Below are 19,274 nucleotides of genomic sequence, written 5' to 3'. Positions count from 1 at the left end.
TGCAGTTTGGAATTCAGCTCACTAGTTGACAAACAAGACAAAAAAACATTCAACTGTCTATCAAGATAGAGGAGGAGACACCATGATGACATCACAATAGTGCAAATTCCCAACAGTGCAAAGCCCTTGTGAAAAATCTGAGGTAGATAGGAGTGGATGTACACTTTAAGGCAGCTTTCTCCAACATGTTGAACCTGTAGAAGTTTTGCAAATTGAATAGAACCCAAACATTTTACATTTTGGAATCTTGGCACTGCATCACATAGAGGTAAAGGGTTAACCGACAGCGTTTAGTAGCAACAGTGTGAAATGGCTTTACTGTTTCCTGCACTTGGGTCCTAAAATGATTTTATTCACAAAATATCTAAAAAGTTCTCAAATTCCTTGTTTTTATGTTTAAAAACAAATCCAATCCTCAAAACTGCTTTAAGCCCCTTTACAGTAACAGAGGGATGATATTGGGTATTGTAACTTGTACTGTATAGGATCAATACACTAGGTGCTGAAACACACACACACACACACGTTGCAACTTTCATGAACACACAGATCTATGCACAAACATTGACAAAAAGAAAAAGACGTTGCCTTCTGTTCCTGTATTGCTACATTCTATGCAGTATCATCCATTAAAACGAGAACGTATTCCACAGTTGATTGTCTCTAAAACCCTGTTTATTACAATATACACTTTCATAACACTGATGGAGGCAAATCCTTAAAAACATTCAACAGTCAAAATACACAAAACAACATTCAAAAGGCAATTTCTGTTAGAAAATAACACCAATAGTGCAAATCAGACTGGCAGTGCAAAGACTCTGTTCATACATGGACCGTTTCATTGAAAAACTGAGGTAGATATTGGTTTAGCTGTATAGTTTCCATGAGGTAGAACGTCTCCAATTTTTAAGCCCTGTATTACTGCACAAACTGACAAAATGTGGATAAAAGAGATGCCATTGTATTTGACTTAAAGTAGATCGGTGTCTCTGCAAAACAGCTAGCTTCCCTCTTGTCTCGCTGTGGTGTGGCATCCTTGCATTATTAAGCTGTCGTCGTGGCTCAGTTTGACAGTCAGTGTTTCAGAGAGGGTCAGTACTGAGGGTATCTGTTGAGGGGGGGCACATTCTGTATGGAGTACTGACTGGGCGGCTGATGATGCGGGTGAGAGTTCTGATTGGTGGGTACCAACACATCAAACACACTCTTGTTTGGAGGCACAGACTGCAGCATGTTGTCCAGGTCCATGATGAGGGGAGGGGCTTGGACCCGGCCGCTGGGGAAGATGGGCCAATAGCTGTGGCCTAAGAAGTGGCCAGGGCCCACAGGAGAGCTCCCATAGCTGTAAAGGGGGAGACCGCCGTGCAGTGGCACCAGAGGATTCCCGTTGAATCTCATGCTAGGCGGAGCGACGGCATTGGGGGGTGCGTATTTGGCGTAGGACGTAGGCAGCTCCCATGGAGGTGCAAGAGTCTCCCGCCGGGCCGATTTGTGCAATGGCGGCTTGTAGTCCACATAACCATCTGAACCCGACTCGCCATCGGGAGGTAGACGCTTACCGGAATGCCACACCCCCTTCCATTCTTCATCCGAGGAGGAGGTGGAGGCGGGGCTGGCGGAGCTGGCAGAAGCACTACGAGCAGAGCCGGTATAGCGAGATTGTGGAGGAGGGGAGGCCCGGTGGCCCCCTGCCTCCCCCCAGCAGTCCCTGGTGGGAATATCTATGTCACCAGTGGCACTGCTTGGTCTCAGGCTGTGCAGCAGCGAGTCGATGGCGAAGGACGAGTCCAGCTTGGGTCGGTACAAGTCCTCCTGCGGCGGGGTTGGGTTTCTGGGGCGGACGCAAGGGAGGGAAGGCGCGGGAGGTGCAGGGGGTGGCTCAGAGTCTGGCTTGTGGGTCTCTCCGTGCAGGATGTAGGGCGCCAGGTCCTGTGCGAAGATCGTCTCGTCCTGTCGTGACACGGCCGTGTTCTGCCTCTTGAGAAGCTCCAGGGGCACGCGGCTCAACTCCACAGCCCAGTAGTTGCCTTTGCCCTGAGGTTTCCCTGGGTCCTTCAGCACCTACAGGAGCATGGTGAGACAGGGAGATGAGTCAGGCTCTACAACCTCAACAGATTATCAACTTGTACCATCAGAGAACAGTTGTGGAATATATGCATTTCTCCTTTTAGAGGTTTGACCCATGCTGATCTACAGGAACAACCTTCACCCTCTAAAAAGCCAGAGACATGAAACCCAAAATGTTTTACAATATTGCCATACAAACCTTAACAAAGCAGTCGTAGGAGGAGAGATTGTGTCGCACTGAATCCCGCCAACCCTTGTAGTTTCCTTTGAAGAAGGGGAACAGGGTGCTGATCTCCTTCAGAATCTAAAAATAAAGAAAAGTGTCAAACATATGCAAAGAATATGATACTTGCCTTCAAAATGGATGTGGTGATCAAGCTTACACACATATGAAATTTTAGAATAACTTGTATTGTCAGTTTTTTTGAAGTAGAAGACAAGGAGATACCGACCGAAATGTGACTTAAGCCAGCGTAGATACTGTATGTTATCACTCCACTGCCCCTGATACAGATCAGTGTCTGGTTTCACTGGGGTCTCCTCTTATCAAAACAAACTAAGAATGGCATGGCTGATGGTCAGTGAAGTGTCACCGAGGGGTTTCTGTTTTGAGTCACTTTAACAGTGAAGATCAGATATCAGTGTGTGCTATCAAAAAATGCAGAATCATGAAATCAAGTTTTTTTTTTATCTGTAATAGGTTTGATAATATCACAGATCCCTTAGGATTCACTAGATTTGTACTTAAATGTAAATCCGTGGAAAGGCACCGTGCGTAAAAACACCATGCGTCCTCTCCAAACATTCCACTGCACTCAAATATTAGAGATATTAAATAATGTTTACCTCAGATAACGTCAATTTCTTCTCTGGAGATCTTTGGATGACCATCGCGATCATGGCCAGGTAAGAGTAGGGCGGTTTCGGGTACCGCTGGTAGTTCTTCTTCTTACCGGCACCGGCTCTGCCCTTCTCTCCATTCCAGCTTTCTTCATTTGCGCTCTCCTTTTTCACATCTTTGTCACTCTGAGCGTCCTGGTATGGGATCTCCGGCGGCGCTGCTGTATCCATGAACGCCGCGGCGCCGGTGAGGTGTTCGGGGCGCGCAGCGGGCTTCTCCATGCGGGGCGGCTGCTGGGGAACCATCTGCGCCGGGTAGTGAGGCCAGTGTTGGGCTGATGGTGATGATGATGAGGAGCTCAGCGCTACGCGACCGGGCGAGAAACTCTGCGGATCATGTCTGCTGAAGTCAAGGTGAGGGTCGCAGTGCGCTCTAAGGTGGGAGAGAGCGGGTGGTACCAACAGGCTCTGCTCCAGCCACAGCTTTGTCATGCTGATCAGCCGAGGAGGGGGAAGATCGGCCCGCTTGATCGGCCAGGAGGACGCAGGGGGGGAGGGACGTCAAAGAGCCGGTCCTTAACTTCTGGCAGACTGGTGGCTCCAGGCTGACTCTATTTGAAGAGCAAACAATTAACAGTTTCATGTAAATCCCGCTGCGTAATCGAGGGCAGAATGACGCGTTATCTGAGAGCAGAATAACTGATCGCCGCGGGGGGTTGGGGAGGGTCCGTGTACAAGCAGAGAGAAAGGCAGTAAACGTGTAAATAAACCCTATGGTAACATCAACACGCCACTTATAACGCTGCGAGGCAGTTTGCTTTGGAAACTGGGCTTGGAACATTATAATGTTCAGAGGGCCTGAGGGGCGTGTTGGAAAGAACATTAAACACCAAATACCCATAAATTACAACTTTAAAGCTTTCGGACAAGAGACAAACATCATCATATTTAAACATGTCCTATATTAAGTCTATAGTGAACATATTTTCTCTATTTTGAGTGCGTGTGCGTGTGTTTGTGAGCGAGAGAGAGTGTGTGTGTGTGAGAGTGAGTGAGAGAGATGGGGGGGAGCAGAATAGGGGGATTTCGATTGAAGCTTGCATGCAATCAACAATTTTTGGTGAGCAATAAACATAGGAATCGCTAATATACAAACAGAGTAAAAGATAAACAACGAGTTGGTGACACGAATATGTGAAGCTTTGTATTTAACAGGCTACATTAGTCACATATTCTTTATTTTAAATGGATTTGAGTCCATTAAAATGACTTTAAATTAAGATTATATTTCAGAATGATTGCACTTACTTCATCTGATTCATTCCAGGTAAACTGTGAGGACTCCGATTTATAATTTAAAACAATTGGGAACGAATTTAAACAGAAAATTGGCCACCAGATTGGAACTGTGACGAAATGATTTAAGATGCATTATTGTAATACTGTGATGGCGCACAGGAGTCATGGAGGGGAGGGGGGTTTGGGCACAGTGGGGTCTCTGGGGGAAGAGCATGCAGGGGTGTCATTCAGAGTGAAAGAATAAGTTTCGGGAATGCGCGTCTTTTGTTCAACTTAACGCAGTGCTAATGTGCAAACTCTTGTTTCCCAGCAAGACAGCGAAAACAAGTTGGATTAGCAGCTCCCCCATCGGCCGAGTGGAGACGGTTCCTTCCCATGGAGGCTGCTTTGCATGTGAGGAAATTCGGGGGGGCATTCAACGCCTTCTGCGGCCATTCCAACGCTTACAAGCTGCTAAGTGGCCCAGTTGGACAGAAACATTCACACCTCAAACTATCGCTCTTATTTTCATCTACTTTACTTGATTTATTCTATTTAAAGTAAATGAACTATTTATGGTTACTTACCGATTGCAGCAGTGGAAAAGTGAGCAAAAGGCAGGTCAGCCAATCCCATTAGGAAGCACTGGATCCTTAATCCTTATCATTTATAGTTATATCATTTATTTAAACCGTTTCTTATAAACCAAATTAGCATCAAACTCTTACCTCGTGGATTTACGGCGTGTGTTGTTTTTTTTACTCGCCACTCAAAACGTTTTCCAGCCCAAACAACTTTCCTGACATGTGAGTTCCAAACTTTACCCACCTGTTGCAAATTGCACCAGTGACAACACTCAGTCTGTCGCCCCCTAGTGGTTTCACTGTAAACTTCACTCTGTATTTACTTTGTTGGGAATATTGTTGATTCCTCTGTTCAAACTTCTTTATATTGGCTACGTGGTAATGTTTGCTTACCGGTGAAAGTAGACAAGTTCAGACAAATCCCACTGACATTTGTTTTGCACATTGTGGAGGCTATTCTTTGTGAGAGTGCTCAGTGCTTATTTAAATACGAACTATCTATTTCCTCCTGTCTGCCACTTAATAGGTTTTGGCTGGATTAGTGAGACACGCATGAGAAGAATGGAGAATCTGTATGAATAGGATCAAATCCAGGACAAGGCCGTTCACATATAGGCTGATTGTGTCCGGACAAATCCCCTCTAAGCAGTCCTAAGATGCACCCAGATACTTAGACAGGACAGAATGAAATGTAGCCCCTGCTGTGACAGAGAGACGTAATACGTGCAAGAGTATATACACAAACTAAACTTTGACTCTTGAAGCATGTGTTTGAAGTAAACTTAGAATTTGAGGTATTATGTGGAATTAATCCTAAAGAATCCTACAAAAAGTTCTCTGAATTGTAAACTTCTTGGTTGCAGGACTTATAAATGGAACTCTGTGTTAGCGTTTAGTTTATATATATATTTTGTTTTTTTCCATTGCTCATTTGATATGTGTAGGATTTAAAGTGTAGGACTAGAAAAAAGTAACAATATCTTGAACAATTTCCTGGCCGGGTCTCTGCAGAATGTCACTGCTGTGTAGGACTGGCCGGGTTACTGCAGGGGTCAGCAGATCACAGGTCATCTCCATCTATCTGTTTCTAGGTTTTGGCAACTACTCTGTTTCTGCTGGGAGTTTTCCTTTGGTCAGATCATCCAATTACTAAAAAATTCCACCAGAATGGTTTGTCATACTGCAGGTTTAACAGTGGGAATGTTAATCTAATCTGTTATTAAATACAGTTCAGTTCAGCAGTGCAGCTTTACAGTTCAGCATAGAAGGAGCAAAGCACTGTGGACACAGCAAGCTCGAGTTCATCCGCTTTTTAATAAACTGTTGTTAGGACATTAAAGGAATATCACTGGACTGAAAAATAGAGATTGAAGATGTTTTTGAAAAGAACACACACAACAAACAGCAGAGTGGGACCTCCACTTTTGACACTTTCACACATTCAAGCAGTACAATTGTGTTGCAACAATGCTGTTACAATTACATTTCACTGATCAACATAATTCTGAATGATATGTTGTATGTTCGTAAAGTTAGGGCAAATGTCCAAAGTATGTAAGTGGGTTGACTGAGACGTTCTCAGTCTAGTATATAATAGAAAGAGTGAATTAATGGATGTTGTGCTTATTAGTTTTCAACACAATTTTCTACCAACAATACTGCATGGATTTAATCCCGGTTTCACAGAAGTCATGTTGAAGTTTGTGATCCCACCGATTTGTTTCGCTACTGGAGCCTTTTTTATGTTAAAGCAACTCAATAACCGCTGCACACTGGTCTTGTTTGTTCATTCAAAATGATTAATTCCAAATCGTATTACAAAATACTACAACCCTCGTTAGGTAGGTGAATGTTTACACAGGACATCAAATCCTCTCCTTTCCCTCTTGCTCCTATTTCTATGCGTGTGGCGGTGGCGCCCCCTCCTGGTGCGGAATGGAATGGAGGCGGGGGCGGGGGCGGGGGAGGAGGGCGGCGCGAGCGGCGGCGCGGTTGTTATGGTGAAGCATTTCCCCTGAGGACGGGTTGGAGCGAGGGGGACAGCGGTCTGTTCCTACTCCGTCTCACCGACACGAATGACAGACAACGCCGGCGGACTCAACAGGTAAGACGCGGGGACATTTTTCCCTCCACTTTCCCCCCGGTGTTTTACCCACCGGAGGCGTCCCGGCGAGGCGGCGGAACACCGGTACGACTTTCACTGTCGAGTACCGTGAAACACAAGCTAACCTGAGCCTAGCGTGACATTAGCACGGCATCATTCAGGTAGCGCGCCGCCGCAGGTGTTTCTAATAAATATCAAGTAAATGTTAATATTACTTCGACTTGTTTTAACTAAACTTGTACCTATTTGCGTTGAATGAAGCCAGGTAACGGGAGAAAAGTGTTACCTGACTAACTAGCCACCTGTTGACTGTGTGGGCCAGTAGGTTAGCTAATCCGCTACACACGCGAACAAACACTACCAGTATTGTTGTTAGCACTTGTATGACCTTTTACTCGCTTCTCACTACTTTAATTAATACTGTTCATGTATGTTTCAGTTTATGTTTATCGTCTATTTCCTGAATGACCTTATTAAACTACCGCAGCTGCCGCTTAAAGTACTTTACAGTACAAATCGCGTTATCATCTGTTGTATCATAAATCCTTTTTGACTTTGAGTTATAGTTCAGTTCATAGATTAGGTGACATTTGTAGTCTGAAGTATATGGGATGTAAACTTAATATACTTCTAATTCAATCCAGTATAGTGTAGTATAGTATGCAGTACATGAAAACGTATATATTGTGATGAATGGACAAACTTTACAGCACTTTACAGTATCTATACATCCGGCTATACATCAGAAACACTTGTGAAACATTATATCCTGTAATAGAAATGCATTTCATGAGTCAAATCATAGTTGGTGTTGTGCTGTCTCACAGCAAGGAGGTCTTTCTTTTCCCAGTTCTTCCCAGTTCCCTGTTCCTTCATGGCACTCCAGTTTCCTCTCAAAGTCCAAACACATGCCTGCTTGTGAGAATCCAAAACACTTATTTGCCTGTAGGTCTGGATATTCGTGTGTGTAAGCCCGGCGTTGGAGCGGCGGCCCGTCTCCGAGCCTTGGGATAGGCTTCATGAATAGATTTCTCGGTGTATGTTATTGTGCCTCTATCTCTTCCTATGCAGATGTAGCAGTTTAGAGGAAAAATAAGTTAATGATTCATTCAGAATAGGTGATTTTGTTTTATTATCGCTGACGAGAGGTGGTATAGGTCACAGACTTTGCTTTAACTCAAGCCTGCCTATTCTTCAAATGTCAGTGTGTCGCCTTCTCACAAGTGTAGCCACATGTGGTCAAAGTGCTTCTTCAAAGCTCTGCCTTGGTATGTATGGTCAAATATTTGCAGGTTTCACAATGTCAACCAAGATTAGCATGTAGTCGTGCCTGCACACACACACACACGTGAAGGAGCCGGGGCGAACCATTTGGGATGTGTGATGTTATAAAGCGCTAGAACTCAGCTCCAGTAGATTGTGTTATCTGAGAAGTCTTGTTTCCGACACAGTGAAAGTCCTCAAACTACTGTTTAACCTTTGACATTGTTGTAAAAAAATTATGCCTTCATTATTTTATCTGAGGTAATTATAATAGGTGATGATGGCTGGATTCAGAAGGACGCGGTCTCAGCTGTGTATTACCGGGCTGAGTACCAGGAATACATAAACATCTAATTTTAAACCACTAGATTTAAACCATTAGAATGAGGAATTTACTGTAGTCTGTTAAATATGTTGCAGCCTTATTGTGGCCATTGTTGGTCATATTATCATTGCGTCAGTCAGACTCAGTTCCTTCATGTATGAGAGGTTCTACAGGTGGATCTCATATCCATCCTCTGGTCCTGTAGGCACCAGTTATAGACTCTGTGTGCCTTTATTTCTCTCCAACTCTCCTCCTCCTGCAGGATGTAACCTTGCTTCCTGGGCTGAAGCAGTCCGAGTAGTTACAGTTGGGTTAGTCAGGCTGTCTCCTCCCCATCCTTCCTTCTATCTCTCCTTTACATTCTTTCCCCTACATCCTCTTGCCCTCTCGCTCCATATCCTGCACTCCAGAACAACTGACTCTCTCTCCGTTTATCTCCACATCTGCCTTTATTACTCCAATGTTTGGCCTTATAACACTCTCTCTTTCGCTCTCTCGCTCTCTCTCTCTCGTCCTCTGGCATTGCAGGGATTGCTGGGTGATTACATAGAGCAGCTCAACCCTTTACACATGACAGGACTTAAGTCCACATCTCCTCAAGTAGATCTCCTCCCCCTCGTTTCTGCAATCTTTTTTTTTCGCCTTCTCTTCCTTCTTGAATGTTTGGCAGGCAAATTAGGTCACTTGGCATTAGTTCATATAGCCAAAATGGCCAAACTGCAAACCCATGAAATCATCCTGGCTCACTTATCTGGTGATTATGCACAAAGTTATGTTGTGATGGTTAGGGGTTGGTAAACTATGAGTGAGGGCATGAAGTGCAGAGTCAGCTTATTTCCTAATTTCTCGCTGCTTTAAGACCGAGTAGAGGTTTTAAGCTGTGTGTTCTCAGCGCTCGTAAGTTCAGTCACAAGCTTTTCCCCCGGAGGTACCACCCTGTGTGTGTGTGTGTGTGTGTGTGTGTGTGTGTGTGTGTGTGTGTGTGTGTGTGTGTGTGTGTGTGTGTGTGTGTGTGTGTGTGTGTGTGTGTGTGTGTGTGTGTGTGTGTGTGTGTGTGTGTGTGTGTGTGTGTGTGTGTGTGTGTGTGTGTGTGTGTGTGTGTTCTCATTCATAGTGGTCTATTCATTCCAGTTGTTGAATGAAAGCTTATATTCTTATTTTACGTCACCAGGTGGAAAAGACAAGTTTATGCAGGGACATTTTTCCGAACACTTGATACAAAGACTCCACTAAATCGGTTATATTAGTCACTTTACGTGTGACCATGCTGCAGTTGGTGTAATATCAGTGCTCCTACTGCTTCTTTTTTGCCTCTAGGTTAATCAAACCGCTCTCACACAGTCGTGCCACCAACGAATTCCCGATTTGCAACGGTGCGCAGGAGGTTGTGTAAGTTGTCACCGAACGAGAGACTAATGAGCTGCTGGCTCAAGTCTCTGAGTCGACTAATAACAGCCCCAGTAGCTTTCAAATAGCCCATTGTGGTACAGACGGACAGGCTACATCTGTGAGACACACACTAATTAGGCAGCATCATGGAACCAAAGAGAATGTATTGTCCTGAATGTATTGTCAGTAAAGGGATTTAGACAATTTAGTTGTGTATTGTACCAATGCTGTTGTTGGTAGATATTGTAATTCTTATGGAGAAAGGCCCTCACTCTTTGATTTATGACTGTACCATTGAATATCTGGACATGGTGTTGTGTTGTTTTCCTCTATCCTCTTACCTGGGGACAAATGGACATGAAGAGGCAAAGGGACTTCAGTCTTCTCCTTTGATTCCTCCTTGTGAGACCAGGTTGAACGGTCTCGCTGCCTTTTTCCAGACCAGACTGAGAGGATCTTAGTTTTCTCTAACCACACCCTGCCATTTACTTTGTTTACTTAGGTCCAAATGATGGTTCTCAGAGGCTACTTTCAGACTCAAAACAATATACTGAACTGAACGGTTTAATTTAGGTGACAATAATGACAATGTGAAAGTATCTTAGGTGTAGCAGAACTACCAGGAGTGTAGCAGAACTACCAGGATTGACTTCAGTTTCAGAAAGGTCCAGGAAAAATGGCATCACCCGGTGACAACCACAACATGCACATGAACACACACCTAGTGATGGGTTTGACTTTTCCAGGGAAGTCAAAATGGGGAAATGAGGCGGACGTCTGGGTTAAGACATGTTTGGGTGTCTGTTCTAGGTAGCACCATACACACACACACACACACAGTCCTTTATGAGTTTGAGCATGTGACATCACAGCGTTTGAGCCTCAGCTTCCCTCCACTCGATGGCTTTGGCGGAGATTGAACTTGTCTGGGATTCTCTGCCGAGGTCGCTTCTCTGGAATTGCTCTCTTGTAAAGCGTGAGTGCACAAACTGTTTATGTATTGTGCTACAGAGAATGGGAGTGTGCGCCTGCTAATGTGCACTGTGTCTTCTGTGGCAGCTTTTTAAGGAACACCATGTTATTTAATTACTATCTTAGTCTAAGTACTGCTGCCATTTAACAAACCATGATATAGACCCACAGGCTGTGTGTAACAGTACTTTACCTAGGTGATACAACATCATTGCTGTCTATTGTGGTTTATTAGGGAATACTGTGAGAAGTCAATGGCTTTTAATGTTGTCCTCAATCGGTTATCAGTTGAATGTTATGATTTTGATTGTATTTGTCAGTGTCAGACTGAGACAGACAAGTGACTCTAGCTGTTTGTTTCCTGATTTACATACAAATCCAACAACTTCTCACTGTTCAACAAGTCACAACAAGTTTGCTTTAACGCAGGGACACCGAGAGTGTCTCATCAAAGACACACTGTTGTTATTGCAGGAGAACTGGCATCAACCTCCCTAAATAAAAACAGCCACAGTTTAGAGATCGTGAGCTTAAAAGCAAGTTGGAAGGCCGAGTACCCATGTAACACACGCAGTCTGCACTTGGAGCCGAGTGTAACAGTCGCAGGAAAAGGAAGTATCAGGTCAACACACATCCTGAAGTCAGGTGGGGCAGTAAGGGTGGCAAACAGTGAACCGGTTTTACTGTGGCAATGAGCAATCTGTCTAAATGTGTGACTCGGTTGTCTCTCAGTCAATATTCGACAACCTTCAGATGATGACTGATGCACTCCAGGTTATTAGTTTAGTAATCTACTAATGAAGTCTGATCAGAGACGTTACACCATCTGAGTTAAATTCAACTTTATTTTGAAGCATAGCAGCACTGTGTAAGATTGAGCTTTTTAGTCCACTGATCTTTCAGATTGTGTTTAGCATTAATCCCTCTAATACAGCAGTGAAGTCTAAGGCTTGTTCTGAGTTCTGAGTTGGCCAATCCTTTCACACTTTAAATCCCCTTAAAATCCCACAAAAATATTCAGCTTTCCATTTGCTAGCTGTTGTTTGAAGCACTGAGTGAGAGCCAGTTGTGCTACTAACTACTGTATACGGCCGAGGCCCTTCTGTGGTTAATGTGTTTGTGTGCTTTATGACCACATTGTTTACCGTTGGACGATGGATGTCTGGGCCCTACTGAACAAAAATCTCTTGGGTCATTTGTAAGCAGTATCCGTTGCCAGATCGGGTGTAGCGTTAATTCATTTTCACATTTGTATTGTTTACATGGACGGTCCTGGTGGCGGCCAACCAGTCAACCAGGCTGAGGAAATCCTTACATTGTGACAAAGGCTGAGAGGGTTTGTGTCCTAAAAATAGTAAGAATGCTTAGTAGCACAAATGACAAAAGTATGTCTGTCTATAAAACACTGGCTGCTATTTCAGCTTTTTGTAGTCACTCTTTGCCAAATAGAGGCCTGGCTGAAACTGACCAGAGTAATGTTTAATTAATGTGATGAAGGATTATAGAAAATATGATCTAGGGTTACTTAGAGATGTAGTTCTTAATATTTTGAAGAAGTAGTCTGTAGGCTTGAAATAACATTTGTGAGTTTGACCTACATTGGCGTGTGTGTGTGTGTGTGTGTGTGTGTGTGTGTGTGTGTGTGTGTGTGTGTGTGTGTGTGTGTGTGTGTGTGTGTGTGTGTGTGTGTGTGTGTGTGTGTGTGTGTGTGTGTGTGTGTGTGTGTGTGTGTGTGTGTGTGTGTGTATAGAGACTCTTCCTGCTTATGTCACTGTGCTGCTGCTTCATTTGCATCACCTGCAGTCAAATGTTCGGTCCACCTGCTGGTCAAATGAGGTTTTAATAGGCCACATAACAACTCTAAGGTCTGAAACGATTACAATCACAATCAATGAACTAATAGCCTTGGCGGAAACATGTAACTGTAACCCGTTGTTACGCCTCTGTCGTTATCAGATGATTTTATGGAGTGCCGCCGCGTCGTGTCAGTTGGCTGTGCGCTGCCCTGGCTCAGGGCCGCTGCCTCGTCATTCACTCTCCCTATCTCAGAGAGTGCCTCTGGTTGACCTTCCCCTCGGCGCTCGCAGGCCCAGGTCCTAAATAATAAATGAGATGTTTGGAAAGAGTCGAGTGCGCGTGCCGTGTAACTCGCCCGCGAAGTTAACGAAAGGTAACGAGAGAGAGCCTGCTCGCCGAGGGCGCCTCATTATGCTAGAACTCTGCACCGAAACACGTCCCATACCAGCTATTTGACTACTTGTCGGCAGCGACATCCCCTGTCCCCGTCCCGCCCCGCGTGCGTGCGTGCCAACGGCGGCAGAATGCGTGTCGGGCCGCAAGGTGTGTCAATCATTAATGAAAAGCCGTCCCACCGTCTCGGGTTTCCTTCAGGAGAGTAGTGGGAGAGTCGGGAGTAGGGGGAAGGAGCTCGGAGGTTAAAGATAACAGGATTAGGAGAGCAGTGTGTATACATTATACTGTAACACAGCACTCACACAGTTTCTCTCCCTCTGTTTGTGTCTCCCCCCTGTCTTTAGCTGCAGAGAGGAGATTGCTGTCGGGGAGGGAATCATTAAAACCCTAATGCGTCACACTCTTCATATGCAGCAACAACAACAACAACAACAGAAACAACAATCTGACTTTGGAATGGTTTCCTTTCTTTACAAGCCTCTTAAACTTCCTGGTTTATCCCAGCTGCTATGTTTATCATTAAGTTGCACACACAACTACAACTACTGCTGAATATAATATATATACAATATATTCTCATACGCTTGCCCTTCTTCTGGATCAATGTCGCCAGGAGGTGGAGCGTCTAATCTGCAGCATGGAGAACTAGCGTGACTTTCTCTGTGGATTATCGGCCTGGTTACCCACAACTAACATGGATGGGAGGATTGCGTCGTCACAATCCACAGTTTGGATGTCTTTGTTTTGGATGCCTTTGTTGATTTCTTTCTCGGCAAGATAAGCGGATTTCCATTTAAAACATGGGAAAGAGACACTGCCGCTCCTCTATGCGCCGCACACTTCTGAAGTCATGGAGATATCTGTCCCCTGATTCGGTTTATCACACTTTGAACATTTTGCTGCCCTAGTTATTTCTTGAAAGCAAATCTTGTTATCTAGTTTGGAAGGGAAACACTCGGCCCGCTGAAGGCCCGAGCACAGGTCTGTCTGACCTGACAGGAGGGCCGGTATAGAGGGCACAGGGGAGACGTATGAGTCATCTCAGATCCTGAAACTCGAACACAAACAGGAGCAATCATAAGAGGCCACCTAGTGACATTTCAGGGCATTGTGGTGTCATGGCAGCTGAACACGCCGAGCTGCTGGCCGAGATGGCCACCGTGGGGCGGCTGGGCGCCACCGAGCGGCTGAAGCACGCCCAGAAGCGACGCGCTCAGCAGCTGAAGTCCTGGGCCCAGATGGAGAAAGAGTCCGTGCGGGGATCCAGGGCCAAAGCCGACAAGAAGAAGGTGCGCACCAGCAAAGTGAGGTTCCCCCACGCCATCACCCTGCTGGACGCCGCCGCACGCAATGACGTCATGGAGGGTAAGTCAACGCAGTAGGAACACACACACACACACACACACACATACACTCAGGGGACATGGCCTTTACCAGACACACACACACACATCACCATCATGGATAAACAAAGTGATTGATGTACAGTAGTTTATACAGCAGGGTGTGTCACTGATTATGGCTTAACAGGACGAGGGCTGATTATACTGTGTTAACCACATTGTTAGTCTATACTTGTGTAAACACACACACACACACACTCTACATGCATCATTTGTTTTATGTAGATATTATTTTCATCATTTAGAAAGAAATCTGCTCAGCGAGTCTTAAGTGTGTGTGTGTGTGTGTGTGTGTGTGTGTGTGTGTGTGTGTGTGTGTGTGTGTGTGTGTGTGTGTGTGTGTGTGTGTGTGTGTGTGTGTGTGTGTGTGTGTGTGTGTGTGTGTGTGTGTGTGTGTGTGTGTGTGTGTGTGTGTGTGTGTGTGTGTGTGTGTGTGTGTGTGTGTGTGTGTTACTTCTTTCAGTGAGAGAGCTGCTCAACACCGGTGTCAGTCCAGATCTGATCAACGAGGATGGATTAACAGCACTGCATCAGGTACACACACACACACACCTGATGTCCCCTTTGCGTCTAAACTCGGTTGATGTGAACGCACTGCTTTGTGTGTCCTTGTTGTGCGAGTGTGAGGCGGTGCAGACTGCTCACCCGAGGTTACATTCCTGTCCTTGTTAGTTGAAGTCAGACTGAGGAGGAACAATCATTTGGCTCTTGAGTTTTTGTTTGCTGAGGAACTGAAGCACACGGTCAAACGCTACACTGCACTCTCAGTCCACAGACTTAAAGTCAGGCCTTCTGTGTCGGCCTTTACTAGTGCTACACACACACACACACACACGTGCTGCAAGTAAATTATGAGAGTGATCCTGGTAAGCACAGAGAACTCTTTATAGAAGCAGTCGACTCTTTATTTCCAACTGGAGAATTCATGTGTACACTCACTCATTCACACGTCGCCAGTCTTATAAACTAATTCATTTTCACTCCTCTCTGTCCCAAGTGCTGCATCGATGACTTTGTGGAGGTGGTGCAGTGTCTGCTGGACGCCGGTGCCTGCGTGAACGCCTGCGACAGTGAGCTGTGGACGCCGCTGCACGCCGCTGCCACCTGTGGACACACGGGCCTGGTGCAGCTCCTGGTGCAGGCGTGAGTTTGTTCACATTTCCTCCGGCCTCTCCTTTTGGCCGCCTATTTCTCATAACAATCCCCCCCCCCCCCACAGTGCTTCACAGTGATTTAGACGTTCTATCTCATTTCATCTCTGTTAGGATTAGAACTTTATCCACCCATTCAGGCAGGGTTGATATGATTTCCCAGGCCAGAGGATAATAAGCACACCGTTTGTCTGCTTGGGTATCTAGGGAGTATCTAGTTTACATAAACAATGCAAATATGGTTTGGTTTGGTTTCAAATTGACTCTCAAACACTTTGCAAGCGTATGAATGTGCTGCAGTGAAAGAGTCTGCTTGGGTGTGTCATGGTACACTGTGTAATGTTCTCCTTCTGTTTCCTTTGCTTATGAGCATGTGTGTGACTCTGTGTGTGCGCACTTTAGCGGGGCTGATCTGCTGGCTGTCAATGCAGATGGCAACATGCCCTATGACCTCTGTGAGGATGAAGCCACACTGGAGCTGCTGGAGATGGTCATGGCTGAACAGGGTCAGTAAGTGGAGTCAAAAGAGAACTGACGGGTCAAATATAATTTTGTAGCTTTGTTTGAAGGTTATGTTGTTGTTCTACTTGTGTCTGTTTCTGTGTGTGTGTGTGTGTAGGGATAACCCAGGAGCGCATTGATGAATGTCGTGGGGTTAAAGAGAAAACAATGCTGGATGACCTTCAGGGTCTGGTTGAGAGTGGATCAGATTTAAACATTCAGGACGATAATGGAGCGACACTGGTGAGACAGAGGATCAATATAATCATCAAACTAAAATACGGACATTTAGTGTGACTCACTTTCTATATTTTCTCTCTATGTGTGTGTTCTCTCTCAGCTCCACATAGCGTCTGCTAATGGCTTCCTGTCCGTAGCGGAGCTGTTGCTGGAGCACAAGGTCCAGGTGGAGGTAAAGGACCTTGATGGCTGGACACCGTTACATGCTGCCTCCTGCTGGGGACAGGTGAGTGCTACTGCAATAATAAATAACTTAAAAAAAAAAAGATTTTGCTCTTTTACCAATTGTCTGTATTTGATCCATAGATCCAATTGGTGGAGCTGCTGGTGGCACACGGAGCCAGTCTAGACACTAAGTCTGCCCTGGAGGAGACGCCTCAAGGTCAGACCTGTTTTTTCTAGAAGCTAAACCATAATAAATCTCTGTAATCAGTCTTCTTCACTACTCATCACTCTTTTGTTGATCCCTTTACAGATGTATGTACAGACGAGGAGGTCAGAGCCAAACTGTTAGACCTGAAGCACAAACACGACGCCATCATGAAGAGCCAGGACAAGCAGAAGGGCACGCTGCAGAGACGAGCGTCCAGCACAGGCAGCAGAGGGTGAGAGAGGATGTCTGGCCAGAGACGGTTCAACCATAACCAGAGGATGAAATGTCCAATAAGTGTTTTACTCCTCCTGCTCTCTCTCCCTTTCTCTCTCTCTCTACCCTGCTGTTTGTCTCACGCAGTAAGGTAGTGCGTCGCGTCAGCGTGAACGAGCGCTCCAGTCTGTACCGGCGGGAGCATCACAAAGAGGCCATGGTGTGGCAGGAGCGCGGCCGACAGCCCGAACCCCAAGACGAAGACGAGGACAGACAAACGAATAATGAGCTGAACCAGCAAGCTGCCACGATAAACACTGTACTGTCACCTTCAAAACTAGTTTCATTTTTCGTTTTTGTCAAACTCAGATTTGCCTGCAATTTTTTTTATACTTCCTCTGGTTTCAGGTTGCTGGTGCTGCATCCATTTCACATTTGGAGGATTTAGAAAGTGCAAACAGGAACATCGTGTCCACCCTTGGGAACGGAGGGACATCTGCTTCTCTGGCCTCCTCTGTCCCTGGAGAAATGTGGAGTGGTGGAGGTCGCATGGATCGCAGCGCCTCTTACCAGCTCAACTCCGTGTCAGCAGCCGGATTAGTGCCTGGGTCTGCGGAGGACAACGGGGCAGACAGTATGACGCGAGAGAAATCACACCAGACCCTGGCTGAGCTGAAACGCCAGCGGGCAGCCGCCAAGCTCAACAAGTACCCGGCACCTGCACCGCCCCTGCCCCCACCCTCAGAGGAGGAGCCTCCTGTCCTCCCAGTGGCTGAGATGACACCTACTCAGTCCCTGCAAGAGCTCCGAGAGACACCCAGCACAGAGGAGGTGGCCTCCCCTGACCAAGTGTTCTTCACCCCAGCCAGTGGAGAACCTCCGCTGCTGAAACTCAGAGCCCCTGAGGAGGACCAGTCCACCAATAAGGAGCCCTGCTGTGGGCTCATGTAGACAGCCTGACACACACTCCAATACGTACTCAAATGTTGCTTATACAGTAGAGAAGACGGAGCTGTAACATTCCAATGTGGCAAAAACTTTTCAAGACAGATTCTAGAAAAAAATAAGGCCTTCATCACTGCCTCTGAGGATTTGGTCTCTTCTACATTTCAGAGAATTAAAGTGCAATTTTTTTTTTCTATAATCAGTATGAGGCACACTTGACACTTAAGTCCATAGCTTTTCCTGTTCCTCATTTCCAGGCTCGATTACCAGATAGACCTCAGAATGTCTCCCTCTAGTGACTCACATAAGAATTACAGGTTTCAGTGTCTCTGTTTTGTTTTCACCACTTCACACATCAGCTGGTAGACCCTTCTGCCTGACTGATGGTTCAGTGAAGTGCCTTATTGAATGAAACTGAATGACGTAAAAAGATAAAATAATGACTTCACTCCGGCCATGATGATAACAAGTTATGGCCTTATTTTAATGAATCCATGGTGTCGCCTTAACTCTTCTGTGAGAATGAGTATTGATAAATATTTTTGGAATGGAATTTCCTTGAGTAAATGACTGCTGTATGAAGGAAACATTCACTATTTATTACAAGCAGGAATCCAGCTAATGGGGAGGCGTTGCTTGGTTATGATTTGACATTAATAGTTATTCTGAATTTGCGAGGAAAGTTTCCCTGCTGGTTTTCTGGAAAAAGGCCCTAGATCCTATATTTAATTTATATTTGTAATGGTGCAATTTGTAAATGCGGGGTTTCTGTCTAAACGAATGTGAGACGGTCTGTACGTTAATCAGTAGTTCACTCCGCCCATCAGAATCTGCTGAGTCTAGATTTGTATTTTTCTGCCAGTATTTCTATTTTTCTATGCTCTGAAAAGAATCACATTATTTATTCAGTCTGACACTGACTATCACTCGACGTGTACAGTTCTCGGATCTTTTTTTTTTTTTTTTAAATGATTTAATTCCAAGTGTGAGGGCGAAGAGATTTCTTATTTTGTTGTTTCAGTAATTATCAAAGATATCCTTTTATTTTCCAACCAAGTAGACTCATCAGAAAGGTGATTTATCCAGGGTTTGTGCCTTATTTAGGTGTGTGTGGCAGATTTCATCTTCATTTTTGCAACGCTTGCACAAAGTCCCCACATGCAGATTTGGTGAGCAGTGGGATGAAACGATCAGACACGGACTTCAACTTGATCTACTGTCGACACACTCCGATTTCTCATTTACATTTCATTTTTGTTAGTGATTTGTACTTAAAAAAAAAATGTTTCAAAAACCACATAAAAGGCTTGTTATGTTTTCACAAATGATTTTTGTATGTTTTTATTGCACATGGTCTTAAAACAAGGGTGTGGACTGGATGTTTATGTTATCGTTTCAAAGGGGGGAAATGGGTAAATCATGTTTGTTAT

The 19,274-nt window shown here is 45.1% G+C and overlaps 2 protein-coding genes across 4 annotated transcripts; one reads left to right on the top strand and one right to left on the bottom strand.

Annotated features, from left to right (window-relative positions):
- Positions 1–1,095: 1,095 nt before the first annotated feature.
- On the bottom strand, positions 1,096–3,402 carry foxh1 (forkhead box H1). Its single transcript, XM_076157914.1, has 3 exons — positions 2,917–3,402; positions 2,270–2,374; positions 1,096–2,064 (listed from the first exon to the last, which is right to left on the bottom strand). Exons 1-3 carry the CDS (start codon positions 3,400–3,402, stop codon positions 1,096–1,098), a joined length of 1,560 nt encoding a protein of 519 aa, XP_076014029.1.
- A 3,378-nt stretch (positions 3,403–6,780) lies between these two features.
- ppp1r16a (protein phosphatase 1, regulatory subunit 16A) lies at positions 6,781–19,169 on the top strand. 3 transcript variants are annotated; one of them, XM_076158385.1, is made up of 11 exons: positions 6,781–6,876; positions 14,144–14,383; positions 14,885–14,955; positions 15,419–15,564; positions 15,975–16,078; positions 16,192–16,316; positions 16,414–16,539; positions 16,620–16,695; positions 16,789–16,918; positions 17,047–17,218; positions 17,308–19,169. In XM_076158385.1, the coding sequence occupies exons 2-11, from the start codon at positions 14,170–14,172 to the stop codon at positions 17,848–17,850; spliced, it is 1,707 nt and encodes a 568-aa protein (XP_076014500.1). In that variant the 5' UTR covers positions 6,781–6,876; positions 14,144–14,169; the 3' UTR covers positions 17,851–19,169. The 3 variants fall into 3 exon arrangements, with proteins under 3 accessions (XP_076014500.1, XP_076014499.1, XP_076014498.1); XM_076158384.1 differs by having other exon boundaries at positions 13,369–14,383; XM_076158383.1 differs by having other exon boundaries at positions 13,363–14,383.
- The last annotated feature ends 105 nt before the right edge of the window (positions 19,170–19,274 follow it).

The sequence above is a fragment of the Genypterus blacodes genome, unplaced genomic scaffold, assembly GCF_046128005.1.
Source record: "Genypterus blacodes isolate CSIRO-AG114 ecotype Tasmania unplaced genomic scaffold, CSIRO-AGI_Gbla_v1 ptg000076l_1, whole genome shotgun sequence".
Classification (NCBI taxonomy): Eukaryota; Metazoa; Chordata; class Actinopteri; order Ophidiiformes; family Ophidiidae; genus Genypterus; species Genypterus blacodes.
The sequence above is the reverse complement of the archived record's forward strand: the minus strand, read 5'-3'. Positions and strand labels throughout refer to the sequence as shown.